Genomic DNA, 26,962 nt, shown 5'->3' with positions numbered 1-26,962 from the left:
ACCCTGCAAAACAAGTCATAAAGTTAGATTGAATCATAAAAGGAAAGCTCAAAAAAATCAAGAAATCAAATTTAAATCAATCAAATAACGAGATGTCAAAATAATAATAAAAAATCAACAAAAAAATCAAAAAAAATAAAATTAAGAAAAATAAAGATCAAAATCTATATAAAAATAAAATTAAATCAAATATTAAGGGATGAAAATGAAAAAAAAAATCAAGAAAAGTATAAAAAACAAGTAATAATCAAAAAAATAAAAAAAAAATTAATATAAAAATCAAAAACCAATGTATGAAATTAAAAAAATCAGATTTGATATAGTCAAAAGAATAGGGTGAAAAATAAAACTAAAAAACATCAATTTAAAAAAAAAACCCAAGTCAATCTTGGTATGCCCACTTAAATGAAATACTCAGTCAACATAATGTTGAAAGATAAAATTAAAAAAAAAATTAAAAAAAAATCAAATTTAACTTGATCTAATATTTTAAACCTGACATGAGTTATAAGAGTTACCAATAAAAAATAAAAAAAATAAAAAATCAAATTTTCATTTAAGTAAATAATGAGGGGTAAAATTAAAAATAAAAATCAACAAAAAAAATTAAAAAAAATAAAGATTAAAATTGATATAAAAAAATAAAATTAAATGTTAATGAATAAAATTGAAAAAAAAATAACAAAGAAAAATAAAAAAAATTATATAATAATCAAATAACAATAAATAAAATTAAAAAAAAACAAAGAAAAAAAAATTATATAATAATCAAATAACAATAAATAAAATTAAAAAAATAACAAATCAGATTTAATACACTCAAACGAGAATTAAATTTGATAAATCAACAAAAGACCACACCTTTTGGATTTTAGCAAGGTCAGCATGTCTTTCAAAGTCGATAGAGAGAAAAGAAGGTAAGACAAAAGTTATCAATGAAGCTCCATTTAAAGAGGGTGAAGAGACTTTTTTAATGTCATTTTGAAATGTTGGCTTTAGCCACGGAAAGGTGCTGCTTGAAGAGCAAAAGCACATCTCATTCACTAGCATGTATCAACAAGTTTTTATTTAAAATAATATTATATTTTAATTAAAATACTTAAATACCTCTAAGACTACTTATCAATTACAAAAAAAAAAAAAAGCTATATGAAATGACACAAACACCCTTAATTGTAACATTAAGAAATTTTAATTTTAAGTGTGATTTGGGTATTTTATTGTGCAAAAAATAATAATAATGAAAAGCCCCTCGATCTAAGTTCAATTAATTTAGTTTTTAAAAATAATATAGTAATTTTATTGCACAACTAAAAAGTAAAAATATCTATATACCCTTGTGAACTTTGATATGACATTTTAATTTCACTGTAAAGATAATTTCAACCCCACCCTTGCATTGAGTTATAAATTTTTTTATTGGTAAGGGTAAAATCATAGTTTTAATGTGTTGATTCATGGTAAAACATGAGAAAATTCATGGTAAAAGTTTGTTGAGTGTTTTATTAGATAATTTACAAGGAATAATTTTTGTTTTTGTGTTGATATCATGGTTACAGTGTTAGTTGAGGAAATAAAAGAGTTTGTTTATATGTTATTTTTTAAAATTATAATAATTAGTGTTGGTCGAGGAAAAAAAGAGTTTGTTTATATGCTATTTTTTTAAATTATAATAATTTCATAGTTTTCAGACCCAATTTGGTGGTTGGTTTGGTCAAAGGCTCGGGTTTCAAATTTTAACTGAATCACTGAGTTGCTTATGTCAATTTTTTTAAATTAAAATAATATTATTTTAGTAAAAAAAAATTAATGAGTTGCAATCAAATCTTATTTGATAAACCAAGTCATACCAAATTATTTATTTATTTATTTACTTTTTAATATGGCTTAATTTAAGCTTTAAGTTGGGTTGAATTTCAAAGTTATGAATAATTTAGAATAAGGTTTTTTGAAGTAAAAGTTTTTTATGAATCTTTGGAATGGATAAATTTATTGTCACCAATAAATAAATTAATTAAAAGGATGTTTATTATGTGATTTTTATACATTCTTTTAAAACGTGAAAGATAAAAATGCAGTAAATAGAAATGTGATATTTGTATTTGGTTAAATAAAAGAAGTTTTAATAAATCTTTATTGTGTTTGATGTGCAGAAAATTCATGAAAAATATAGATAAGTTTACTACTATACCCTTATAATTAAAGTAAATAAAATGTAATCGTAAACTTTGACTCTATAAAATAATAATATTACCAAGAACAATGACAAGTCTACAGAGAAATCTTAAACCACACACATATTATATTAATAACCTCAATAACGTGATAAAGTCATTAAACTATATATTTATTAAAATAAGTTATAATAATACACTAATTGTATTATTATTAATTTAAAAATGGTGTAAGAAACATTTCATTTAAAATTTAAAAAATAAGACCAATTAAGTAAAAAAAATTATATTTTTCTCATTTAAATAAAAAAAGAGAATTACATTCCGTAGTTTTAAGAAAATATTATATCAATGAACGTTAAACTTCTTGAAATAATAAAACAAACGCAATTATTCCTGACACTCTAAAATATTCTAGCATAAATAATTATACCAAACACAAGATTCATCACACGAAAGCTGGAGTCGAAAATATTGCTGTGTTTTTATAAGAAATATCCTTGTTTTTATAAATACACAAATTAATTAACTCCATTTAACCGGCTAGAAGCTTCTAATAGTATTTATTGTTATTGGCCGGATAAGAAAGGAACCAGCTGTCTTTTCGGACACGAACAAGGCCATCCCAACGGTACAAAGTTGAAACAGTTGAAGATGTTTCCAACAAGGGCACGTGTGTCAAGCCTGTGTTCCCATTAATCATCTTGCCGCGATGAGAAGTTAGGAGGAAAGTGGCTGGCTGCCTGGGTGGAGAGCTGGCTCTGGCTAGCAGCATGTGTTTATCCTGCTATTATATATATATTTATACACAACCCATCACGTTCCTTAAGAGGGATTGTGTGTTCACAACTGAGTCTGTTGTTCAAAGTTGAAGAAAAACGGGGAAATTCAGTTCCCACTTTTGGTCAGATAAGTTGACATTCAAAAAGCTGGAAAATAACAGGAGAAAGATTGGTCGTAGAAAGGCACCTAACAATAATATTGTTGAAGGTGCAAAGCCCCTTGTTCTTCTGGTAGAGCCCCACCTCTCTCTGTTCATTTTCTTCTATTTATATATGGCTTATGGTTTTTGGTTTATGGGTCGTTCTTTTTTTCCTGGTTGATAGTGTTTTATGTTTGGTTTCTGAGAAAAAGGTGAGAGAACTTCGGAAAAGGGAAGGAAAGTAGAGGATATTGTCGTAGAGAACTTTTTAATATATAAGCCTGTGAGAATGGAATCTAGGAGGATTGTTTTGGAATCCTCTGTTTCGATGCCAAAAAAAGATCTTGTTTTTCCAACGACCTTAAAGTTTTGCGTTCATTAAAGCTGTTTGCTTTCACTTATTTGGTAAATTGGGTGAGAGAGTGTTATGTGGAAGATAACTGATCGTGATTAAAATTATTAGTCTGCAGTGCTCGAGGTGGAGAAAGAGATGGCTGAGAATGGAAGGGTACATCCAGATTGTGTTAATGCTGCCAACCCTTACCATGAATGTGGTGTAGCTTGCCTTGAAAGGATTTCCCAAGGGAAGAGAAGGAAAGAGAAGAAACAGTCAGGTAATTGCTATTGTTTTTTTATATCTTGGACACTTCTTGTAAAGCTGAGAGCTGTAGATTTTGGCATGTTTACTTTACCAATAATATGTACCTCCTCACCATCACAGAAGAATCTTAGTTAGGAATCAGTTGAATGCGACGGAAAGTGCCATGTGCTTTAGATTCATACCTTTACGATAGCCATGATTTTGTGTAAGGCCTTGATCTGTTCGATGAAGAAAGTAGAGATAATGTTACCAGAATCTGCCAATCCACCTTTAGAGAGGTGAATTTGTATTCATCAGAGAACTGTTATTTGAAAAGGGTGAGGCTGAGAAGCACCGGACGGGTTGTGTTAATTTACTCCGTCTGCCTATCCACCTTTGTAGAGGAGGATTTTCCAATTAAGACTCTGATTGAGTTCGAAAACACACATCTTAGACATTTATTTTTCCAGCAGTGAGTCATGGCTATTTTCTTGCAACATATGAACTATTTTCACAATTCTAATGCAGGTCTTGGATCAGTGAGTTTCTGAGTTAAGGGTAGACCGAACATTTTTAAATACAGCTTTAATTTATTTATTTTGTGTTTTAGATTATCATAATGGTGTAAATGAGGGTTGGTCTAGCAAAAACAAGGATGAAGAAAGAAGAGCACAGCCTACTTGTCCCAAAGCATCTAATCCTTACCATAAATGTGAAGAATTTTGTTCTAATAGAACTGCTGAGATTAATCCCAAGGGGATTAAAAAGGAAACAGGAGGAGCACAGCCTACTTGTCCCAAAGCATCCAATCCTTACCATAAATGTGAAGAATTTTGTTCTAATAGAACTGCTGAGATCAATCCCCGTGGGGTTAAAAAACAATCAGAAAGAGCACAGACATGCCCCAGAGCATCTAACCCTTACCATAAATGTGACGAACTTTGTTCCAACAGAACTTTGGAGGCCAATCCCCAGGGGGTTAAAAAAGATTCAGGTTACCCCCTTTTCGAATACTAATACATTGTTGCTCGTTGGGTTTTACTTTCATTTTTTTTTTTGGGGGGCGGGGGGGATCAGGGATCTCGCAACCTGAGGGCTCAAGCCATTAGAGATGGAAGAATGCTTTATAACTCAAATATAAAATTGAAGTCCTTCAATGATATCTTTCTCCAATTTGCAACTCTTCTTTGATGCTCAGTTCCTCATGACAGCACATTGTTGTTGCAGGTTCCATTATTGGTGCTGCTTTAAGCTTTGGTAGAAAAAAGAAGGAATCTGGATCTCAGCAGAACTCTCCCCGAGCTGTTAACAATGTCCCTGTGGTAAAAGCAGCTCGCCGGGGTCCATCACCTCTTCCTACTAAAAAGCATGATGAAGCTGAGAATAGTGGATCGTTTTCCTCATCTCAACAACATTCTGATGAAAGTTATTCTGAAGATCATTCTTTTGACAAGGGGCCAGTTCGATCCCCTGGACCAATGCACGTGTCTGGGAATATCACGGTAGCATATCATTCCTCTCCATCTCGCGAAATTTATTTTTCAATATTGGCTTTGAATTGTCTCTCAATTTATTCTTTCTCCACCAGCCTGATCCTCCCAAGAGCCCTACAAAGCTTAGTTTGGCCTGCTATAAGATTCCATCACCAGCTGAGCCGCGACAGAATGGGAAGCTCCATGGTTCACCAAAGGCTGCTACATATCCTTCTGCGAACCATGAGGGAAAAGTCACTGATGGTCCTATTTCGGAGTATCTGGACTTCAGCTTTTCAGGCATATCTCGTGCTTCAGAAGAGAGTGACGAGGAAGAGGTTCAATCTGTCATCTCTGATTCCTGTGTGTCAGTAGGGAAATATCACGTGAGAGAAAATATTGCCTCTATTCTACAGTTAATCTTGGACAAGTATGGTGATATTGCAGCAGGCAGTCGATTGGAATCAGCTTCCATGCGAGCTTATTATTTAGAGTGTCTGTGCTCTGTGGTTCATGAGTTGCAGTGCACTTCTTTCAAGCAGTTGACAAAATCCAAAGTTAGAGAAATGTTGGCCGTTCTCAAGGACGTAGAATCCGCACAGATTGATGTTAGCTGGCTACGAGATATACTCAATGATCTGGCCGAAGGCGTGGAGCTGAGCAGTCAGCATCAAGCTGCGGAAGAAGCAAAATCAAAGTGTGATCATGCTATAGAGTCAATAAACAAAGAGCTAGAATCCATGATGGAGGATCTAGCTCAAAAAGAGAAGGCAGTTGTCGGTGCTAAAGCACAAATCTCTGAAACAAGAGATCGCTTGAATAAGCTAGAGCTCGATTCTTCTCGGTTAAGTGAGACTATTTCTTCAATCTGGTCGACAGTCGAAAAGTTTCATGAAAAGCCCTTGGCAGACGAGATCTTGTAATGCAAAACAACAACTACCACCAGATACTTCTCGTATTGAAAATATGTGTTCCATATTTACAATTTTACAGAATTTAATTGTATGAATCAAATTACAAAAACATGTAGATGATACTAGACATGGACATAGACACTGTACTTTGGTATGTTATAAAGTTTATTAGTGTATTATAAGTTCTGTGATGCGGAGATGTGATTGATTTTGAGTTTAACTGAAAAGTATTTTCTTTTTAGGTGAAGGGATTTCATTTCATTAATCAAAGAAAAACCAGCAGCAGCCAGTCCCTACTACAAAGCAATGAACATTGGGAAGAACACATTTAAAACATTAATAATTTATTAATATACTTTCTTTTTAGGTTAAAAAATAAGCCCGACACAGCAGCTCGGTCTCTAACATTTTCAAATATTATAATAAACTAAAGAATTATGAAGAAAGTCAGTTTATCAATTTAATTCAACTCCCTTGGTGGATTGATTTTGAACAAGAATGAGTATATGTATATTTATATAAAACGCGTGGATGTTTTCTATGGCATAAATCCATTATTCATTCTATCATATTTTATTGTAGATTTATTATTCAATTTTTTCTCAATTTCATTTTCAATTTATTTTTTGTTCAATTGCATCTCTTTGGACCAAATTCAAGGGCAATTAAGTGAAACTTGTTGGCTTAAGATGAAAAATTAAAAGATGGGAGAGGAAAGAAAGAAAAGCACTATAAATATATAATGGCTTTAAAGTTCACACTACAAGTTTAATTAAGTTTAATTTAGTGCTCATATTTTAAAAACAATATATATTTATGTTTGGTGTCTCAATATCTTTTCAATTCATTCATTGTACAAAAGTTCATTTTTTTTCTCTTTTAGCTCTTGGTTTGGTAGAGAAGAGAGACTTGCCCTTGGATTCCGGTATATATATAAAAAAAAAGAACATTGTTGAAGCCGATTCTGACCACCAAAATAGTTAATCTTTGTGTCAAATGGTTCTATTTTACAAAAAATATTCATATTAGATAATTTTTTATGTTGAAAGTGCCTAGAAAAAATAGATATAATCTCAGAAAGATTTTTAGTATCACGTTGATTTAAGGTTTTTGGATGGTTTTTTAGGTTTTTGAAGTAATGAATAAGTTTATCATGATTTCTATAGTGTTTTGCAAAAAAATAAATAGGCTAGAAAATGGGATTTTGGGTTAAAAAAAATCTTTTATGGCTAGATTCTTGAAAAATCAGATGACGCGTCATTTTATTTTTTTTATTTAAAAAAAATAGGATGGACGACATGCCATACACCCTATATGGAACAAAAAAAAAAAAAGGAGCCCAAACGGGCTGATCTGGCTTACCACGCTTAGTAGCGCCTAGGCTTTTCTCTTTTTTTTTTTCTAGATTATTTTTTTCTATTTTTTTAAAAAAATAATGCTTTTTTTATATTTTTTAAATTAGCTTTTACTTATATTTATATTAATACTCCTTCTCTCTTTTATTTTGTTTATAGAGCTTTCATATTAATACTCCTTCTCTCTTTTATTTTATTTATAGAGCTTTTTTTAAATAACAATTATTTTTTGCTATTTTATATGCATTTAATTTTTTAAGATATTTTTCCAATTTATCTATAATTTTTTTATATTTTATAAATGAATTTTATTTTTAAAAATAAAAAATATTTATTTTCAAATGATATTTCTAACATGTGCAACCTTTCATGATATTTTTGTTCTTTTCTTTTATTCAATCAATTTAAAGCATATTTCCATTTCTATTATCATTTTATTGAATTAAAAATTATTTTAATTAATAAATTTAGCAAACACAATTCGATAAATGTCACGTCTTGTGAAATTAAATATTTATATCTTTCTCTTGATTTTTCTTATTTTATTTGTGGTTATTGTATATAATTTTTTTCATTTATTAACACACATAATTTTCAATTTATTTATTATATATATGCATAAACTTTTTTATTTTCATTAGAATTTTTTTAACTATAAAAACATGTTTATTTAAAAGAACTTTTGTATTTGATAGTGTTATCTTGTACCATTAGGGAATGCAACACTATAAAACTATATTAATGAGGAGACAAATGGGCATAATAGGGATCCAAAGGCATTTTTGTTATTTGCTAGTTACCTAAAAACATTGTGGAGTAAAAAAGTAAACTAATTGAAATATTGAGTATAAAAAGAAAAGTATTAAGTTATGATTTTATTTAAAATGGAAGGACTAAATTTACATCACACTTATTTAATAATTATTATTAAAATACTAAAAGAAAAGATTTTGGCATTTCACTATTACAATGAATAGTGAAATACTTTAGCTTTTTATAATTTGATCCTTAACTTTTTTATTTATAAATTCATTCTTTAGTATTGGGTTTAATTGGTATTGAATATTATAATTTATTTTGATTTATTTTCTATATAATTATTCTCGTCTTATGACCTGAGTTTGACAGATTAATACAAGTTGACTTGACTTAGTATTATTATTTTTCTCAAATTCATCTATCAACATTAAGTTGATCCAGAATTTAACTTTATATTTTTTTTTCTATTATGTTATTATAATCTCATGATTTAGATCGTAAGTTTTGCAAGTTAGTTAAGTCAGTCCAAGGTTTCTTTTGTTCTTTTTTAATTGATTTTTTTGTAATTTCATTATTCAATACTGAGTTGATTGGAAATTAGACTTCATAATTTATTTTGATTTATTTTCTATGAAATTATCTTGGTCTCATGACTTAGGTTATAAGTTTGGTCGGTAAATTCATTGATTAAGGTGGTTTTTTTTATGTTCTTTTTTTGATTGATTTTTTTTTTCAATTTTGTCCCTCAATATTAGGTTGATTGAGAATTAAACTTTATAATATGTTTCAATTTTCTTTTTATGCAACTATCTGGATCTTATGACTAAGTTTTCACAGGTTAACCGAGGTTGATTGAGCCTAGTTTTCTAATTAAATTTTATTTTTAATATCATCATTCAATATTAGAATGATTGAGGATTAGATTTAATGATTTTTTTAAATTTATTTCCTATGTGGTTATCAGGATCTCATAATTTGAGTTGGAGATTTGAAAGATTAACAAAAATTAATCTGAGTGAATATAAGTTGATCCAAATAAATCTAGGTAGATATAATATATTAAAAAAATGATATTGTTTTGATTTTTTGAAGTTATATTTTTATTAGTCATTCAGGTTGTTTTTATATTTAAAAAGTATACTATATTATATCAAATCAACCTTTACATAAAATGTTTTTTGCTAGAAAATATGTTAATAATATCTAAATATTTTTTTATATTAAATAAAAATTTAAATGGATTATAGCATGAAAAATTTTCTAGCTACACTCTAAACTAATTAGTTAATGGCCTAGCCCATTTGTTATCTTATGAAAAAGTATCTTTTAACTTTATGGGCTCAAAACACTCCATTCTTTTTTTTTTCTAACAAAAAAAATAAAAAACTAAATTGACCTCTTTCACTGGTTAACGTCTCTTTAATACATTTGGTAAAAGTTCTTCCGTTTTCTAGATTTTTTTTATATATTATCTTATTTTTTAATTTTTCAGAAACCTGAGAAAAAAGAAAAAAATAATCTGAATTCTTCTGTTTAGATTTTGTTTTAATTCAATATTTGTAATTAACCAATGGTAAATTGATAATTGGACTCCAAATTGAGACCATTAAGGCCCAAGTAGCTTTTACGCCGCCCTCAAAAGCCTTAAGCGGCCCAATTTACAGCCACCGTGTTTTTCTGTTTTTTTTTCAAAATAAAAGTCCTCAATCGACACGGATAACTCCCAGATTCACCCTTTCTTTCCCTATTTTATCCCTCCCTCTTCAATCAAACCGCACCCTAGAGACCGATCTCTAACAGGTTTGTCACTCTCTTTCATAATTCCACTCCCTCGCTTCTTAATCTCTCTAATTGCAATTTTTTTAGGGTTTTGTCTGATAAAACTTGAAAAATTAACCTTTTTTTTGTGATTTCGAAGTAATTAAATGTATATAGTGTGGGATAATTAGGTTTATATCTATCCTCAGTAGCATCAATCGAACTTGATTAGTACTGTTAACGTTTGATTTATTAAGGAATTGCAGTGTTTTTGGTTTTGTTAATTGAAGTTTGTTGGGTTTTGTATTATTAATGTAACTGTAGGAGTAGAGAGAAGAAGGTGTGATTAGTAAAATATGGCTGATGAAAGGAGAGTGCATCCTGATTGCATAAATGCGTCGAATCCTTACCACGAATGTGTCGAATATTGCTTTATAAAAATCGCAGAAGCGAAAGCACGTGCGGAGATTAAAGAGACAGGTATTATTTTTTTTTAATTTTTAGTGTCATTGATTGTTGTTTCTGATTGTTAGTACTGGTTAGAAAGAAGTCGAATTGCTCCCGTAGCTGTATATAGTGTTATGTGTTAGAGATGTTGCCTGAGGCTGGATGTTGTATTCCTTGCAATTTTCAAATGCATGCATATAACTCGGGTTTTATGGACCATTGATGTTATGATGGTTCATGTGCTTACTTGTATTGTTTGTGGTGTTTACAGAAGTTGTGCAAGCTAAAGGTGGAATTGGTTGGTCCAGTTCACAAGCTCCTCAGCAAGGTGAAGAGCTTGATGAAGAAAGACCAGATCATGAACATTCGGAAGATGATGATGACCATGCTGTACTGTATAATGTGGAGGGAGATGTTACACAACTTACTGGGAGAAAGAAAAAGTTGTTTGAGTTGAGACTTAAGATGGTAAATTTGATATACTTGTCAACTGTGAATGTTCTTTTATGTAGCAGATTGTATATTTTGATTGGTGAGCTGTTTCATTTTATTGAGTTTTTTAGTATCGTGTCTTTTTATTATACTTGGAAATAATTATGGCTTTTGAATGCAGAATGAGGCAAGAAAAGCCAATCAAACTGCTATGGTATCTGAAAAAAAGAAAATGGAAGCTCCTTCAGAATCAAGGGGCATTTCTAAACAGAAATGGCTAGAGGACAGGAAGAAAAAGATAGGCAAGCTTCTAGATGCAAATGGCTTGGACATGACAACGGCATACATGCTAGACACACAAGAGGCAGCAGAGGCAAAATACAAGAAATGGGAGAAGGATCCTGCTCCATTTGGTTGGGATGGTATGTGCAGAACTCCACTTACATTTCAGTCTTTTCACATTACTTATACTTTTTACATTGCATTTCATGTGGGTGTCTACCTCCATGTAGAGTTTTTTTTTCCCTGAACAGTAAACACATACCCCCACATTATATATAAGAAGTGAGAATATGTAGAGCCACCTGAAGCAAGCTTCAATAGAATGCCCTCCTGTCTCAGTTGCTTCATATGTGCACGTCCACTTTGAAACTGTCAAAAGGACTGTGGCATAGTCCAGGGTGGCTGTTACATGCATGTTGAGTCATGCATCTGAATTCTTATATTAGTGGCATTGAGTGCACCCCTCAATAAGAATTTGTTTCAGGATTTAACCTGAGAAATTAAACTGATATATCTTGTTTTAACAGTTTTCAATCAGAAGACGCTATACAATGCATATAAAAAACGGACCAAGAATGTTGATGTTGACCTAGAAGAATATAACAAAATGAAAGAAGCTGATCCCGAGTTCTACCGTGAAGCCTCAAGCCTTCAATATGGAAAGGTGCCACTGTTGTGAAAGATGTTTCCCATTTGATCTTAATTCAAGGATTTTGCAATAATGTGGTATGTTCTGTTCAAATTATGTAGGCTCCTAAGATTTCTGAGGACAAGATTGAAAGGATGGTAAAGGAACTCAAGGACCGGGATGAGAATCGGAAGTCATTTAGCCGAAGGAGGAGATTCCGAGATGAGAAGGATATTGACTCAATCAATGACCGAAATGAACATTTCAACAAGAAAATTGAGCGTGCCTTTGGTAAATACACACTGGAGATCAAGAATAATCTTGAGCGAGGAACTGCATTGCCTGACTAAGGTATATGGTCATTGCAATGCTTTGTATGTTGTTGTGGCATGATCTAATTGAAGAATACATCTTGCACCTAAGGTCATCTAACTTCCATTTTCTCTACTGCTTTTGAAAAAATTTAATTGCTGTGCAGATTAGTCTTATACTCGGTTACTGTAAATTTTGACGCCCCATTCATTAGGAATTAGGAACTAAACCGCTGTTCATTCTATGGTTTCAGGTCTTATTTTCAGTAGCACTGGTTTCCATTATCATTCCTTTTGTTCTAACTTAGTCTGATCTTATGTTTGCAGGTTCTCTTCAAACAGTTTGATTATGAAATTCAAGGGGCTGATGATACACGGCAGTTGTTGAAACAGACTAAGAAGTACTCTCCATAACTGGAGTCGAGATTTTTGCTATTTTGTTGTAATTTGATTAAAGTACTTAGCCATAAAATAGCGGTGAATTATGTAGGTTGAATCTTCTAGCGACGCAGATTGGCATTCCATGCCACAATGAATGTCCATACCTTGTCTAAATATACAGTTATTTATGTTTTTGCTTAAGGTAACAAAGAATAGGGGCTGTTTTTGGATCCTCAATCCTGTTGAACTTGGTGGTAGCAGGTAGCTTCACCCTTTCAAACATGACTTCATTTAGCATCTCCGTGCCCTGCCCCTCATTGATATGGAACCATGGCTGAATTTAGCCTTTTGTTTGAATTTCAGAGTCATTCCTTAAAAGAGTTGGGGGGGGTAAGAAAGGTTAAGTAGGATGTCTCGTTATTCCATGCTTTTAACTATTCGTGGACACACGGTTAGCCGAGTCTAGCTGAATGGTATGGTAGGGGATACCTCTGCTTTTTGGTCGCCTGGTAAAAATGAGTTTTGTTTGAACCAGAGATGCGTTTCAAAAACGCCCCTCGTGAGTCATGGGCCCCCCTCGTTACCAAGGACCACATAAGCAGCGTGCATTGGTCAAGCGTGGACGCCTGGTATTTTGAATTTTTGACCCCCTGGAGGACCACCCAGGCACTCTTATGTTGCACCGGGCTCAAGGAGCGGAAACGTGGCAAGGGTTGATATAAAACTTGTAAAAAGACGACACCCTGTGATTCCTTCGATTCAAGCCTCTCCGAAAAAGAAAATAAAAGAAACAATGGCACGACTACCCTTCACTTTGGGTTCTGTGGAGTGTAGGTAACTGTATATATATATATTTTTTATATGGGGAATGGCATGACCTCCCACCTCAGCACATGCAACCTTGTGACATGGCAAATGCGGGTTGGGCAGTGACCATAGAATACCCCCATTGCAGTTCCTTTCAATTTCTACTTTTGGCCCTTTTAGTCCTATTGGTTGGACCTTGGTCCGAAAGTAGGGTATTTGCCAGCCTTTCAAGGAGACCTTCTCAGAGGTGAAAGCGCAAAAGGTAACCCTAGGCCCATACCTCCAGAAAGCATCTATGGTTCTTCCCGGTTACTCATGCATGCGCATGTGGCACAAGTGGCCGTAAAAAATACCCCATGAAAAATAAAACTACAATCTGGTCAAGGTTCATTCATGGATCACCCCACGCCAATAGCTGCTAATCAATGAGATGACGGAAAGCTGAAGCCTTCTAGGTGGTAGAGTAATAAGAATAAGGTCATGTTTGTTTTTATGTTTTATATTTTAAAAATATTTTTAAAAAATATAAAAATTCAAGTATAATCCTAAGTGACAATAGCACTAACTGACCCCATTAGCCATTTTTTTATCAAGTGAGCGGAATACGAATAAGGTCATGTTTGTTTTTAAGTTTTATATTTAAAAAAATAAAAAAATTCAAGTATAATCCAAACACACCCTAAGTGACAATAGCACTAACTAATCCCATTAGCCATTTTTTTATCAAGTGAGCTCGCTAGTTCATCAGTGGCAGCAGCAGTAAAGATTGTCCAAGCAGAGAAAAGAGAGTTGTGATAAGAAAAGAGAGGCAATTAATTGAGCACAACTCCCCATGACAATGATACAAGGCCAAACTAACAAAGAAAGATTAAAATTATAAATAAGTGGGCAAAAGAAGAAAGGTCCATCGTAATCCGATCTCATACACACAAACAAACAAATAGACTGACGGGGTCGGTAAAGACAAGCGCTCTTTTCTTTTCCTTCCTTTTTTTTAAGGTGGTTTTTCTCTTTAGTTGGCGGGGTTGCTACGGAAAGATCCCAAGGCCTTGATTGCTGCCGCTCTCAAAATGTACTGGTGGTATGCAGCAGCTGCTAATGCTCCCACAAATGGCCCAACCCAGAAAATCCACTGCATGTCCATCAAATTATGCACATGTTAATTATTTTGGATTTAGTTTTGATAACATAACATGTTTTTGGGACTATTTAACTCTCCATATACACAAAAAAGTATCAAAACAATGTCGGAATATGGCCTGTGCTTTAAAATTATCGTGCTTCTTACATGATCATCCCAGGCTTTTTCATTGTTGAAGATGACAGCAGCGCCAAAACTCCTGGCAGGGTTGATGCCAGTACCAGTTATAGGGATTGTGGCCAAGTGTACCATGAACACAGCAAACCCGATTGGAAGTGGAGCCAACACCTGCACCCAAAAACATGTGATGTTATCGAAACTAAATCCAACTTAATTAACAGAGTTTAACTACATGACTTGATATAGTAACAAAACAGGAACACATGAAAAGCAATTACTGCAGTTTACTAGTAGTAGTGCTTACAGGGACATGGGAGTCACGTGCACTTCTCTTAGGGTCAGTTGCAGAGAAAACAGTGTAAACAAGCACGAAAGTGCCTATAATCTCAGCACCCAAAGCTGTGCCAGTGTTGTATCCCATGGCTACTGTGTTAGCACCACCACCAAGAGAGTTGTAGTTTTTCTTCATGAAGGCCTTGACCAAGCCAACACCACAGATAGCACCCAAGCATTGAGCCACCATGTAAGCCACAGCCCTGATCAGTGATACTTTCCTGGCCAGAAACAGCCCAAAAGTGACTGCTGGGTTAATATGTCCACCTGTAACCAAAAAAGGAACAAAACCCATCAACAAACCATACGAAGACCTGATTTTGGAGAAACCAAAACTCTTGGTAAGTATAACATAACTAATAAAGCTGGTCCGGAAGGGGCCGGAGGAAACCCTGGGACTACCACAAAAAAAAAAAAAAACTAACAAAGCCGTCAACTTTTATTCTTTGGCCTTAATATAGGAGTTAAAACAAGGTGGTTCTTACCAGAGATACCAGCGGTGCAGTAAACAAGGATAAAGATCATGCCACCAAAAGCCCATGCAATGCCAAGCAAACCAACTCCATCACAAGGGTCTTTGTTTGACTTGTGGCCTATAACAGTAGCCACAGTGACATAGAGGAAAAGAAGGGTAGCAATGAACTCAGCTATGAGAGCTCTATAGAAAGACCATAGCTTGATTTCACCGAAGTCAAGAAGTGGTGCAGGTGGTGGATCAACATAATCTTTCCCGTGAGTTTGCCCTACTTCACTCACTTCCTTTGACATTTTTTTTGATCTAAAGATCCTTTCTCGGTACAATTAACTCTCTTGTCACAAGCTTTTGCGTCTCTCTCGGCTTGTAACTGTGTGAGTGGCCTCAGGTGGTCAGTCCCTTTAAGTAGAGAGAGGAGGGTATGAAAACGTTGCGTACTCTGGATAAGACAGGGGCCTTTTGGGAACAGAATAATGTTTACTGTTGGACCTAGGAGAGGGTAGAGAGACAGAGAAGATGGGTTGTAGAGAGAGAAAACAGGGGTGGGACCAGCTGTACAGATAGGCCATGTGATGGCTAATCATCTTCTTTTTTATACAGGGTGAGAAGGTTTAGCCATGGGGACTCGAAGGGTCAGCCTGGCATCCAACCAAAGCCACGCGACCAACGGTTATCTCTTGTCTTCTTTCGTTCTTTGCTTTTTCTCTCGAACTTGAAACATTTATTTTCGTTTTATTTTTCTCCAGTCCCCAGCTTGTCTTCATTTCGGACACCCATTTGGACCCAGTTCTTACACAGTCACGGTATTATGTTTTGGACATGATTATTGTGCACGATTGGAGGGCTGATTTGAAAGGAAAAATGATTATTAGGCTATCAGATTAAATCCCATATCATTGAATTAATTATAATGTTTTTCTTATGTTGATTTAACCAGATTTAACCGTCTTAACCGTGTTACTAATAACTTGGTTGGGTCAATTAAAAAACTAACCCAGATTAAGTTTTAGGATACTAACCTTTCGGATCAATCTATGAAACCAAACCAAATTAAACTTATATTTGTATTAGTTCGTTGTTTATTTTGCACTGGGTGTAATTAATTAGTTCGGTAGTGAGAATTAGAGGATTTCTTTGTCTCTAATGGTTATAGATTTGCTGCCATAGAAATGCTATGAAAGTGTGAAATGCGGTCCAAGAAACAGTAGGCGCCCCATCAACATCTCTGCCATGAACGTGCTTGAAATGTAGATAGGTACATGGCTCCATAGTATATGGAGAAGAACAAACGAGTCCTCTTTTATGATCCATTAGGGTTATATTTGTGACAATAATTCCCATCTATACAAATATTTGAACGACAATGATGCTTGGGTTAGAAAAATAGGTAAAGAAATTAGAACAACGTTCATCATTGATATCAAGTATCAATTACACAACCTTTCAATTATGAAAGCTCTATCTTTTGTAAAGGGTAGTTGGTTTCACGTCTTTCGTCTCAAATTTGGATTCAAGTAGAGGTTAACAACCATGTGAACAGTCCATGTATAAATGATTTGTCTCAAATCTTATATGTGAAGAATGACTTGGAGTTAGTTTGTTTTTGTTTTAAAAGTGTTTTTTTTTTATTTTTTTATATTTAAATTGTTTTGATGTGTTGATATTAATCGTTTGCCTCTAATGGTTATAAATTTCCTGCCATAGAAATGCTATGAAAGAGTGAAATGCGGTCCAAGAAACATTAGGCGCCCCATCAACATCTCTGCCATGAACGTGCTTGAAATGTAGATAGGTACATGGCTCCATAGTATATGGAGAAGAACAAACGAGTCCTCTTTTATGATCCATTAGGGTTATATTTGTGACAATAATTCCCATCTATATAAATATTTTTTTTTTTAGATTAACGTTAGTGTCCGAGTCAGTTTGTGCATACCACGATTAATTCCATGGGCCCTGAAGTTAACGACCATGTAAACCTTTAGTGGTCATCATATGAGCAACCAAGGACTCGAACTTCAGATCACAGAGGGAACAAACCCCTTGATCTCAAGTCTTTACCATTTAACCACCAACTAAATGGTTCCATCTATACAAATATTTGAACGATAATGATACTTGGGTTAGACAAATAGATAAAGAAATTAGAACAACGTTTAATATTGATATCAAGTATCAATTACACAACCTTTCAATTATGAAAGCTCTATCTATGGTAAAGGGTAGTTGGTTTCACGTCTTTCGTCTCAAATTTGGATTCAAGTAGGGGTTAACAACCATGTGAACAGTCCATGTATAAATGATTTGTCTCAAATCTTATATGTGAAGAATGACTTGGAGCTAGTTTGTTTTTGTTTTAAAAATGTTTTTTTTTTATATTTTATATTTTAAATTATTTTTTATATTCAAATCGTTTTAATATGTTAATATTAAAAATATATTTAAAAAACAAATAAAAAACTATTTTTTATATACTTTTAAGTATTTTAAAAAATAATCACTGTTATAATAAAAAACAAACTTTTTATGCATAAAAACTTAACAAGGTAGGGTACTTTATTTTTAGTTAATTGTGAGGCCACGAGTAAAATAAAAAATTCTACACCCAATAAAAGTATAATGTTTTTCCTATGATAAAAAAAGTAAAGTTTCTTATGGTATGTGCACCGTTATTTGAATAATATTGATAAAAATATGCTTAATCTTTTGGGTTTTATAGGTATTTTCATATATTTTTTATATACCATGGCTAAGTTTACCAAACAAAAAATGCCTAAAGTCATTTTCTAAAAACAAAACAAATGCTTGGTGCAAAGAGGACGTGTAAATTGTAGAAGAAGGGTGTTTCTTTTCATTATTTATTTATCCAAAAGTAAAAGAGAGGATAAAAAGATAAGTCCTTTATGAGGTAGAATCATTGTGGAAGTGGCTTTGCTGTGGGTGGTGGTGTTCTTGATGGGCCTCTCCTTACCTATCAAAGGCGGCATTTTACATGACGCCGTCACAAGCACTCGCCCGAATGTAGTCTTATCTCCTCCCTCCCTCCATCGCTTCATTTTCATTTCACTAAGTCATAATAATTTGAAATGTACATTTAATCTTGTGATGTAACTCCTGTTTACAACATAGTTATAAAAGCCAAATAAGTCAGGATCCAGGCTTAAACCAGCTTGGCTCAAAGAAAAAATTTAAAAAAATTAATTTAGTTGGATGAGTTAAAAACTTTGATTGACCTGTCATTTGGATAAATTCTAAGTAAAAAATCATTGACTTTTTAATTTTTTTATAAAAATATTATAAATTTATTTTTTAAATAAATAAATTAACCCGTATAATTTAAATTAATTATTATAATATGTGATCTGATTTGACCTTTTCAGGAAACTCAAACTCAAGTAAGTGAGAGTTATTCTTTTTTTTTTGGTAAATTCAATCTAACAACTTATTAAAATTATATTATTTCTAAGAAAATATTAAAAAATAAAGATATATTTTTTACCGGATTAGTGAGTGAATTCAGGTTTTTTATCTAGTAAACTAAACTTTTTTTTTTTTTAATTCGGATAGATCCTGATACCGGGTGTGCCCGACAGAACATTCCGGGTTTACAACATCGCTTTAAACACACACCATTAACTGTCCCAAACATTTATTTAGCTGGGAAAATAAAATGCTAACCTAATGTTCTATTGAATAATAAATAAATGCCAAACAAAAGAAAAGGACCAGACATTTCGTATCGGAACGGCTTAATTCACTTGTACATATCATCACCATTCTAGCCACGACACGTGTCCGATATCCCAAAACGGCTAGATTGTTCCAGAGCCTTCTTGCAATCTTATAGCCGTTGGGGAATGTGAAGTAGAGGGACTTGTCTACCCTTCTCAAGATCCCGACGCCCCCAACGGTCGCTTCATTTTTAATTTTTTTGAAATATAATGGTGGCATTTTCGTGGCCCAGCCAGCCAGTTAGCTTGGTGCCCACGTAGCCAACGAAAGCAACGTGGGAGAGAGAGAGAGAGAGAGAGAGAGTTTTGATTAGCCTGGTACCATCATAAATGTGGTTTGCTACGGTGGTTCTTGCAATATCAAAAGCAAGATTTGATTTTGCGATGACTTCATGCATAATCCGGCCACCACTAGCCGGCTCCACTTTGTTGATTTGTGGGATAATACAAGAACGACAGGTTGATTTTATGCATGGGCAGTTGTTACTAATGCAACAAACCAAGCATCATCTACGAGGATGATTACCTAGGCAACATTATCAGAAGAAAGTACGAATAAAGACCAGGTAGCAGCACTGTAAATTTCCTGGCTTCGTAAAGGCTGGAATCCTGCCTGCATAATACACGAAACAAAATAATATTGCATGACACTACACTCATCAGAATCTTGGATAGTGACTCCTTTTGCTTTCCTATATTCTTGGTATCTTCTACATGGGTCATGCTAAGGAACTCTTGGCAAGACATACAGGCCTGGGGAAATTCTGGGTCTCTCCTTATAATCTGTAGACTGTATATATAAATTAATGCTGTGGTATCGATCAAAACCCAGTCAAGAGTATACTCAATACTCGGAAACTATCTGAGTGGAAGTTCCTAGCTGGGTGTACAAGAAAAAGTCAAGAGTATACTCAACACTTGGAAACTATCTGAGTGGAAGTTCCTAGCTAGGTGTACGAGATAAAGTAACGATTTTAATTTATTTATTTTTAATTCGAGAAAGGTACGAGAGATTTTATCAATGCGAGAGTAGATGATGGCTCAACATTATCCACAATAATGGTGGCCAAGAAAAAGAACAGCCTATCCGGAATATTCTCTTCCAAATGGCATGAAAAGCTTGATTAATTATTTCACAAATTTCGAAAATCAATGAAGTGGGGTCACTTAATCATTGATGATTAAGCGGCACAGCAACGCATCCGCTGGAAAATAGTTGTCATGGGGTGGCGACGAACTGCTTTACTGTATTCAAATGCCAAAGTGGATTAAGATCATGCACTGAATAATTAGGTGTTAAGTCTTGAAACAAAGGTTAGTGAAATTGAGGTGAGTTCCTGAACTAAAAGCCAATAACAGTGAGCCGGAAACATAATCCAAGACAACTTCACTGGCAAATACAGATCGAGAAAGCCATAAATTCAGTGCTTCTACTTTATACAGATCCCTGCTTGAGTTTCTTTATTTTAATTATTGGTTGCAGTTCTTGCACTTTCAAATAATGATCAACCAAGTACAAATCATTCAAAAATACCCTTTTGATTGCTCTCGAGAAGGATATCTCAGAATAGGTGTACTTGATTGATTGTTTTTTCAAAACATAGGAAGTCAAAGAACTCAAAATAAAGAGTTCCGCAGATCTCCTTTCAATTTTTTTTCTTTCATGATTTTGAAAATATAATAATGATTGGTTTTTTAAAATACACTTTACTTATTAAAATAATATTTTTTTTATTTTTTCAAATTTATTTTGAATAGCAATACATTAAAAATTTAACAGAAACTTTGAATTTTTCTCTTCGTCTTGAGCTCATTTAACAAAAATCTGGGCCTCAGTGATGGCCCTAAAATCACCTGAAGAATCCACAGTTTCCATCATTCACTGCTGTGCTGAAATATAGTTTGCGCCGTCCTTCTTGTGGCCATGAAACTATAAGCACGAGCATCTTCGGAAAAATTTACAAGGAAATGAGAAAAGGCGTTACTACTATTAACCAATACTTTAAAACGGAAATTACTGTAGTTTTTCTAATATTTTTTTGTTTTTGTATTTTTTTTCAAAATATCTCTGTTAATTTTTTTTTTAATATTGAATTAATTGAAAATTTAATTCTGTATGTTTTTTTATAGATTATTATAATATTTCTTTACATGGTTTTTTTTATGAATTTTCTTCTTATGAATTTTTTTTTTTTCATTCTAAAATAGTTTTTGTTGATTTTTTTTTATATATTTAACTAGTTGAGAATTTTATTTTGGAGTTTTTTTTTTAAAAAATATTCTAAATTATTACAATATTTCCTTAAATGATTTTTGTTTTGCTATAGTGTTTCCTCACATGTTTTTTTAAATTATATTTATTGATTTTTTTTAATATTGATCTAGTTGAAAATTTAACTTTAACTTCTCCCGCATGTTTTTTTTTCATTTTATTTCTAAAATTATCTTTTTTTTTAGACTTGTTTTTTGTTGATTTTATTCTTTTAATTGGAGCTGATTAAGAATTTAGCTTTGTAGTTTTTTTAAAAAAAACACTGTGAATTGCTACAGTATTTTTCCATATGGTTTTTTGCTCTTTTTTATGATTTAATTTTGTTTTTTTTTTCAGAATTTTCTTTGCCGATTTTATTTTTTTCATATTGAGCAGGTTGAGAATTTAACTTCGTAGTTTTTTTTTTCTTTTAAACATTATGGATTGTAACAGTGTTCCACATATAATTTTTTTATGATTTTTTTTAAATTTATCTTTATTAATTTTATTATTTTTAATATTAAGTTGATTGAGGATTACAACTGTAGATTTTCTCATGAAATATTATAGATTGATATAATATTTTCCAGCATGGTTTTTTTTTATGATTTTTTTCAAAAAAATTTTTTGTTAATTTTATTTTTTTAATATTAAACTGGTTAAAAATTTAATTTTATATTTTTTTTCTTAAAAACATTGTAAATTATAACAATTTTTTTTCATATACTTTTTTCTCATAAACCCACGACAACATACAAACATTTCATAAGCTCACGGCAATATTACACTGGCATGGCATCTAGTCCTAGCTAAGCTCTGAACCACTTTAATCATCTGCGCACGAACCGGGTAACAATCCAGTGAATCTGTTGAGCAAATGAGCATAACAAGAGAATGTTTAAATCATCCTTGAACTTTCTACTGAGTAATGAGTGAAAAAAATGCTAGCGATCCTAAATGCTTACCAAGTTATTTTCAGGAGCTGTCCAGTAGAATCCTTGTATTGCTATAACAACTAAGTTAGAGGTTATGAGAACGAAAATACTCAAAGAGTGCTTTCCCATCCACTCCAAAGCAAATGTCAAGCATCTATAACCATATACATCTACCTGAAACAAAGAGTAAATAGTGTTTTCATTAATATGGATTTTCGAAAATAGAAATGATAAACAATTGTTTATTCTTAAGAACTTACCAGCAAGTAAATAGCAGAATATGTGATCCCCGCTGAAGCACAAGTAATCAGCATATAGCTAAATGTGTACAAGGATTTATTCACGGGATCGCCTGGAAAGAAAAGGAGGAGCAAAATCAAAGATACAATGTTATTGTGCGAAGAAAAGCGTTATCTGCTACTGCTTTCTTGTGCAATTAGCTGGAGAATTCTTGCACATCTGCAAGGTATAACATCTCAACACCCCGCGGTTCAAAACACAAGACAATTTCTGTTTTCAAGAAATTAAAACTGTTTCGATTATATTAAAGCTGTCTTCGCAGCAAGAATCTTCCTTTGATTCATTATAGGAGAGATTACGAGTCATTAGAGTGCATACCTACAACAGCAAGGAGCAGTCCAATCAAAAGAAGTGACAATGAGAACAGGATCCAGTTTTGCAGGCGTTGCTTGTGGTCCTGCAAAGCATTTGTGTAATATGACAGGTAATTTGTTAATAGTGCTGTTCAAGGTCGCAGCATGCGTAAATAAAACGGTTTTGGCACTTGTATTTCTATTGAATTATTTTTGCAACTCCCACTAAATGATTGAGAACAATAATAAGAATTAAGAAGAGAATGGAGAGGACAGCTATGTTTTCACCTGCAAGTGAGCAAGACTATGACCATATTGAAGTCCAATTATGCAAGTCACTGCAGCTGTTATGGAGCTGTGAAATAAATCATTGCTAGAAGGTTACAGAGAATTCGAGTCACTGTTCCATAGCAAAGGGCCAATTCGCGCAAAAAAGATATCCTGCTTGTGTTTATGAAGATAATATGGAAAGATAATAACCCATGAACTGCGTATGCTGTCAGTATGACATAACACAAAGCTACCACTAAGAACCTGTAGCCCTCGTAGATAGGCACCAAACTGATCGAGGTAGTTGAAGCATGAATATTTAGGTGAGTGGAGCAAAGAACAACTGCCTTAGAGAAAGCAAAGCATAAAAGAGGTTTGATTGGCCACCTTAAAACACCTTCAGGATCAAAAGGAGCATGACACCAGGAAGGTGCACTCTCTGGAACTTGGCCATTGGTGGACATATTGCACTCCTACATAGTGAAACTTCATTAAGGTCAAAGGAATTCATAGATGAATAGACACGGCAAAAATGAACTGCCTAGGATACCTTCAGGTTTCTGTAAACAGGTTTTTTATACAGGTGATCAATGCCAAGGACATAGCGATCAATCATTCCAGCTGAATTACATGCAGGTCCAAGATCACCCCTTACAGAACATTTTACCTGTGTAAGCTTTTGTGTAAGTAGGGAAGTATTAGATCATGAATTAGGACATCAACCAACAAGATTTTAGGCACCTCACCATGTAAACATAGCTATGATTTGCTGGAAACACAGAAGAAGTTGCATTGGCCATTTCAAATTGCCAATCCGGAACATATAAACCATACAATAATCCCAAGTATATAGCAGATAGTGAAAACGCTGCACCCCTACAAAACAGAATTTTTATAGTCAATGAAATAGGAAAGGAATACAGGTTTTTAGCTTTCATAATCCACTCTGCCTGCTAAGTTAAGGGAAACAAAGGATCATCAATCTGTCGTGCACAAAACATGAATCCATCTTTAGTTAATCAATTCAAATTAATCCCATTTATCAGCTCATTAAAAGAAAGAGAGGGAAAGGGAACAAGGTCTGATACTTGGCATCAACATTAAAAACTGAGACTATCAAAGTAAAAAAATGTTGTTATTAGTTATTCACTATCCTCGGAATTTAAGAGCGAAATGCAATCTCGAATGTTAAGCTTAACAATGCCAGTAATAACTCTTGAGAAAGCTTACATCTCTCCGCGATCGACATGAAAGCCAGATCTCACATAAAGCAGCAAAAATGTATCCAACTGATATTCTCTGGCTTGAATGACAATTAATACAAGTCAACACAGTGCGAGCATAATATGCAGAAAGAAACCAGGAACTTGTCAAGGACTCAAACAAAGACCATAAAGGTCATGTGCAGTGCTTGAGTATCATGTGGGTAGTACTGAGGAGTATTTCTTGCATCTGACCAGAATGATAACAAACAAGAATTGAACAGTATGTATGTAATGTAGATCCAATAAAATTTGAATTTTTCTGTGTGGCTAATTACACTGCCTATCTAATTTAATTGAGAAGGAAGCTGATGTGGATACTTCTGTGCAATCAATTCTTCAGTACCATCTAAAGGTGGAGTGGAATTTCCTAGCATTTCTTCATGAAGGATGATGCTTCTCTACTACTCTGAATAACTTGTCCTTGTGAAGAGTCAAGTTAGTACTAGCAATAGATGCGTATCACAGCAAAATATATGCTAATTAGAACGACAATCCCGAAGGTAAGTACCATGAACAGATTATTTCTCATTGGAAAACTCAACAGTAGTTCAGAACCATTAATTTAAAAATCTATGCACCTGCAAAATCCCAAGCCAACGTATTCTTTTCATGTCAACTCCATACGTCAAGTAATTTATTCCATGAAAGTAGCCACCTGAATTCAAAAGGGTGTTTTCCATATTACATAGAGAGAAACATTGTAAAACTTCACTTCCCTAGAGCAAGTCAGATAATGCATGCTACCTTGAAGAATTACACCTAGCAAAAATAGTTCTACTGCCCTTAGCACCGCCTTCCGTGTGGCTTCTATTCTGTTTGTTACTCTCTGAAATTGTATACAGAAAGAAAGCGTTCAATTTAAGTGCATCCAGTTAATTGGTTTGCATACAATCATATTTCAAAATCCAATAATAACTTGGTGGTTGAAATATCTAGTATACAGGTAGAATCACCAGAATGATCTCTGGGTCTAAAATGAACCGTTATTCTTAATATATTGAATTGCATTAGGAAACACCAATTTCTTGAATTAAGAGGGGTAGTACCTTGTAAACAAGTGCAAGAGAAACCCCAGCAATGAAAAGAAAGAAGGGCATCACAAAATCTGCCAAGTGAAGTCCGTTCCACGGAGAATGAGCTATAATTGGAACAATTGCCCCGCCATAATCAACTAGCATCATTAGCTGAAAACAACCAATATTTCAAAGCAGATCATAATTAAGTTTAGTCTTTCATGAAGCTTATATGCTTCAGCTTATGAACTAAGCAAAAGGTTCAAGTTAAGCTAAGCTTTTCAGTTCTTGATTTCAAGTAAAGAAAAGATCCAATCAAGGTGAACAACGAGGATTGTATCATGGTGTCTTTGCCAAGATTTTCTCAAAAACCAAAAAGAGAGACCCCAGAAAGTCAAACCAGTTCAAGAAAAGAAAACAGCAGGATCCAACTCGACAAGCCAAGAAGTGACAACTTCATAAGAAAACAACGACGCAGGATCCAGAGCTTTTAAACTAAATCAAGATCGAGAGATAAAAAATGACAGGGAGCTTAGTAGCTTACAAAGACACAGAGACCACGAAAGACATCAAGAGAGGCAACACGTGGGGTTTTCTTACTGGTCCGTGGTTGTTCCTCAATGTCCAGCAATGGCTTGTGCAGTAAGTCTGCCATTATTTTCAGCGAAGATCAAAAAAGCTTGTTAATTTACAGAGAAGACAAACAAGTGAAGGTGAAGAGGAAGGTGGTCGAGGGGATGACAAAAGCTGACGTGGCATATGGTGGTAGACTGGTAGGTTACCTGCCAAACCGTTATTTTGGTTAGAAAATATGGACGGCTACGTACGAACAAGTCCATGAGTATTCGTATCTTCGTATTCGAATTTCAAATCATACATGCACGGTATAAGATAATGTTTTTCTTAAAAAGAAATACAAGATAATGATTAAAAAAATATTAGACGTTCTTTTTTTTTTAATTAATAACATGAACTCAATTGTTGTGTACTTAACCTAATTAATAGTGTTTTATAACTCATCTTTTATTTATAATTTTTGATGCAGACGAAAGCCAATAGAATAATAATATCACATAAAATATAAAAAATTTAATAAGTGAAAAGGGTTATAGATATGAATTATAAAGCTTTATTATCTGAAAAATAAATATATGGTGGTTTGTCTACTAGGTTTTGTAAGATTTTTTTACATAGGTTAGAAAATGAAACAACTTCAAGTGGAAAAGCATAAAGGGAATTAAAAAATAATCCAAATAAAATAATAAATATTAAAAATACTAGAAAAATAATAAAATTATCTTGAATAGTAACTTATAAGTTCAATTTTAGAAGATCTAATGGTTTGATAAATTTAAGTTTAAAAATAATAAACAACAAAATAATTTTTTATAAAAATATTCTATATAAAATAATCTGAAAAAATTTAAGTTTAATGTAACAGTCAGATATTCTATTATTACAATTTTAAATTGTTAACCTACTATGATAATATCATATTAATCTATGAAAAACATTCGTTAAATTATTTATATAATTTGTTTAATTTAAATTTTTATCTAATTAAAGCACATTCTAGAACCTCGAATGTTCATAAGTTTTATTTTTTAACAGGA

At 33.1% G+C, this 26,962-nt stretch overlaps 4 protein-coding genes across 7 annotated transcripts; 2 read left to right on the top strand and 2 right to left on the bottom strand.

Moving 5' to 3' along the window:
* The first annotated feature begins 2,808 nt into the window (after positions 1-2,808).
* LOC105141207 (uncharacterized) lies at positions 2,809-6,259 on the top strand. 3 transcript variants are annotated; one of them, XM_011048368.1, is made up of 5 exons: positions 2,809-3,187; positions 3,560-3,710; positions 4,287-4,670; positions 4,904-5,178; positions 5,265-6,259. In XM_011048368.1, exons 2-5 carry the CDS (start codon positions 3,587-3,589, stop codon positions 6,069-6,071), a joined length of 1,590 nt encoding a protein of 529 aa, XP_011046670.1. In that variant the 5' UTR covers positions 2,809-3,187; positions 3,560-3,586; the 3' UTR covers positions 6,072-6,259. The 3 variants fall into 3 exon arrangements, with proteins under 3 accessions (XP_011046670.1, XP_011046669.1, XP_011046671.1); XM_011048367.1 differs by lacking the exon at positions 2,809-3,187 and adding an exon at positions 3,203-3,308; XM_011048369.1 differs by lacking the exons at positions 2,809-3,187; positions 4,287-4,670 and adding an exon at positions 3,204-3,308.
* A 3,604-nt stretch (positions 6,260-9,863) lies between these two features.
* LOC105141206 (GCIP-interacting family protein) lies at positions 9,864-12,659 on the top strand. 2 transcript variants are annotated; one of them, XM_011048365.1, is made up of 7 exons: positions 9,864-9,976; positions 10,259-10,414; positions 10,653-10,849; positions 10,995-11,235; positions 11,623-11,759; positions 11,846-12,074; positions 12,362-12,659. In XM_011048365.1, exons 2-6 carry the CDS (start codon positions 10,291-10,293, stop codon positions 12,071-12,073), a joined length of 927 nt encoding a protein of 308 aa, XP_011046667.1. In that variant the 5' UTR covers positions 9,864-9,976; positions 10,259-10,290; the 3' UTR covers position 12,074; positions 12,362-12,659. The 2 variants fall into 2 exon arrangements, with proteins under 2 accessions (XP_011046667.1, XP_011046668.1); XM_011048366.1 differs by lacking the exon at positions 10,259-10,414 and having other exon boundaries at positions 9,888-9,976.
* A 1,355-nt stretch (positions 12,660-14,014) lies between these two features.
* Positions 14,015-15,686, bottom strand: LOC105141205 (probable aquaporin PIP2-8). Its single transcript, XM_011048364.1, has 4 exons — positions 15,302-15,686; positions 14,788-15,083; positions 14,511-14,651; positions 14,015-14,354 (listed from the first exon to the last, which is right to left on the bottom strand). Exons 1-4 carry the CDS (start codon positions 15,582-15,584, stop codon positions 14,235-14,237), a joined length of 840 nt encoding a protein of 279 aa, XP_011046666.1. The 5' UTR covers positions 15,585-15,686; the 3' UTR covers positions 14,015-14,234.
* Positions 15,687-20,806: 5,120 nt separating this feature from the next.
* On the bottom strand, positions 20,807-26,128 carry LOC105141204 (heparan-alpha-glucosaminide N-acetyltransferase-like). The gene is made up of 14 exons (XM_011048362.1): positions 25,894-26,128; positions 25,383-25,520; positions 25,081-25,162; positions 24,915-24,991; positions 24,270-24,370; positions 23,818-23,947; positions 23,622-23,738; positions 23,459-23,544; positions 23,090-23,156; positions 22,827-22,905; positions 22,469-22,560; positions 22,239-22,382; positions 22,077-22,139; positions 20,807-21,015 (listed from the first exon to the last, which is right to left on the bottom strand). Exons 1-13 carry the CDS (start codon positions 26,002-26,004, stop codon positions 22,104-22,106), a joined length of 1,260 nt encoding a protein of 419 aa, XP_011046664.1. The 5' UTR covers positions 26,005-26,128; the 3' UTR covers positions 20,807-21,015; positions 22,077-22,103.
* Positions 26,129-26,962: the final 834 nt, after the last annotated feature.

Source organism: Populus euphratica, unplaced genomic scaffold (assembly GCF_000495115.2).
Source record: "Populus euphratica unplaced genomic scaffold, PopEup_1.0 scaffold115.1, whole genome shotgun sequence".
Classification (NCBI taxonomy): Eukaryota; Viridiplantae; Streptophyta; class Magnoliopsida; order Malpighiales; family Salicaceae; genus Populus; species Populus euphratica.
Note: the sequence above shows the minus strand (reverse complement) of the source record. Positions and strands in the feature narration are given on the sequence as shown.

Bases quoted from the DNA above. Each gene is read 5' to 3' on its own strand.
- LOC105141207 (XM_011048367.1), top strand. From the start codon at position 3,237: ATGGTTTTTGGTTTATGGGTCGTTCTTTTTTTCCTGGTTGATAGTGTT. The intron at 3,309-3,559 runs GTGAGAGAACTT...TAAAATTATTAG, and splicing joins GTTTGGTTTCTGAGAAAAAG to TCTGCAGTGCTCGAGGTGGA. The intron at 4,671-4,903 runs GTTACCCCCTTT...TTGTTGTTGCAG, and splicing joins GGGGGTTAAAAAAGATTCAG to GTTCCATTATTGGTGCTGCT.
- LOC105141206 (XM_011048365.1), top strand. From the start codon at position 10,291: ATGGCTGATGAAAGGAGAGTGCATCCTGATTGCATAAATGCGTCGAAT. The intron at 10,850-10,994 runs GTAAATTTGATA...TTTTGAATGCAG, and splicing joins TTGAGTTGAGACTTAAGATG to AATGAGGCAAGAAAAGCCAA. The intron at 11,760-11,845 runs GTGCCACTGTTG...CAAATTATGTAG, and splicing joins CAAGCCTTCAATATGGAAAG to GCTCCTAAGATTTCTGAGGA.
- LOC105141205 (XM_011048364.1), bottom strand. From the start codon at position 15,584: ATGTCAAAGGAAGTGAGTGAAGTAGGGCAAACTCACGGGAAAGATTAT. The intron at 14,652-14,787 runs GTAAGCACTACT...TTTTGGGTGCAG, and splicing joins CACGTGACTCCCATGTCCCT to GTGTTGGCTCCACTTCCAAT. The intron at 14,355-14,510 runs GTAAGAAGCACG...ATGGACATGCAG, and splicing joins AAAAAGCCTGGGATGATCAT to TGGATTTTCTGGGTTGGGCC.
- LOC105141204 (XM_011048362.1), bottom strand. From the start codon at position 26,004: ATGGCAGACTTACTGCACAAGCCATTGCTGGACATTGAGGAACAACCA. The intron at 24,992-25,080 runs GTAGCATGCATT...TTTTGAATTCAG, and splicing joins GCTAGGTGTAATTCTTCAAG to GTGGCTACTTTCATGGAATA. The intron at 23,157-23,458 runs GTGGCCAATCAA...TTTATTTCACAG, and splicing joins GATCCTGAAGGTGTTTTAAG to CTCCATAACAGCTGCAGTGA.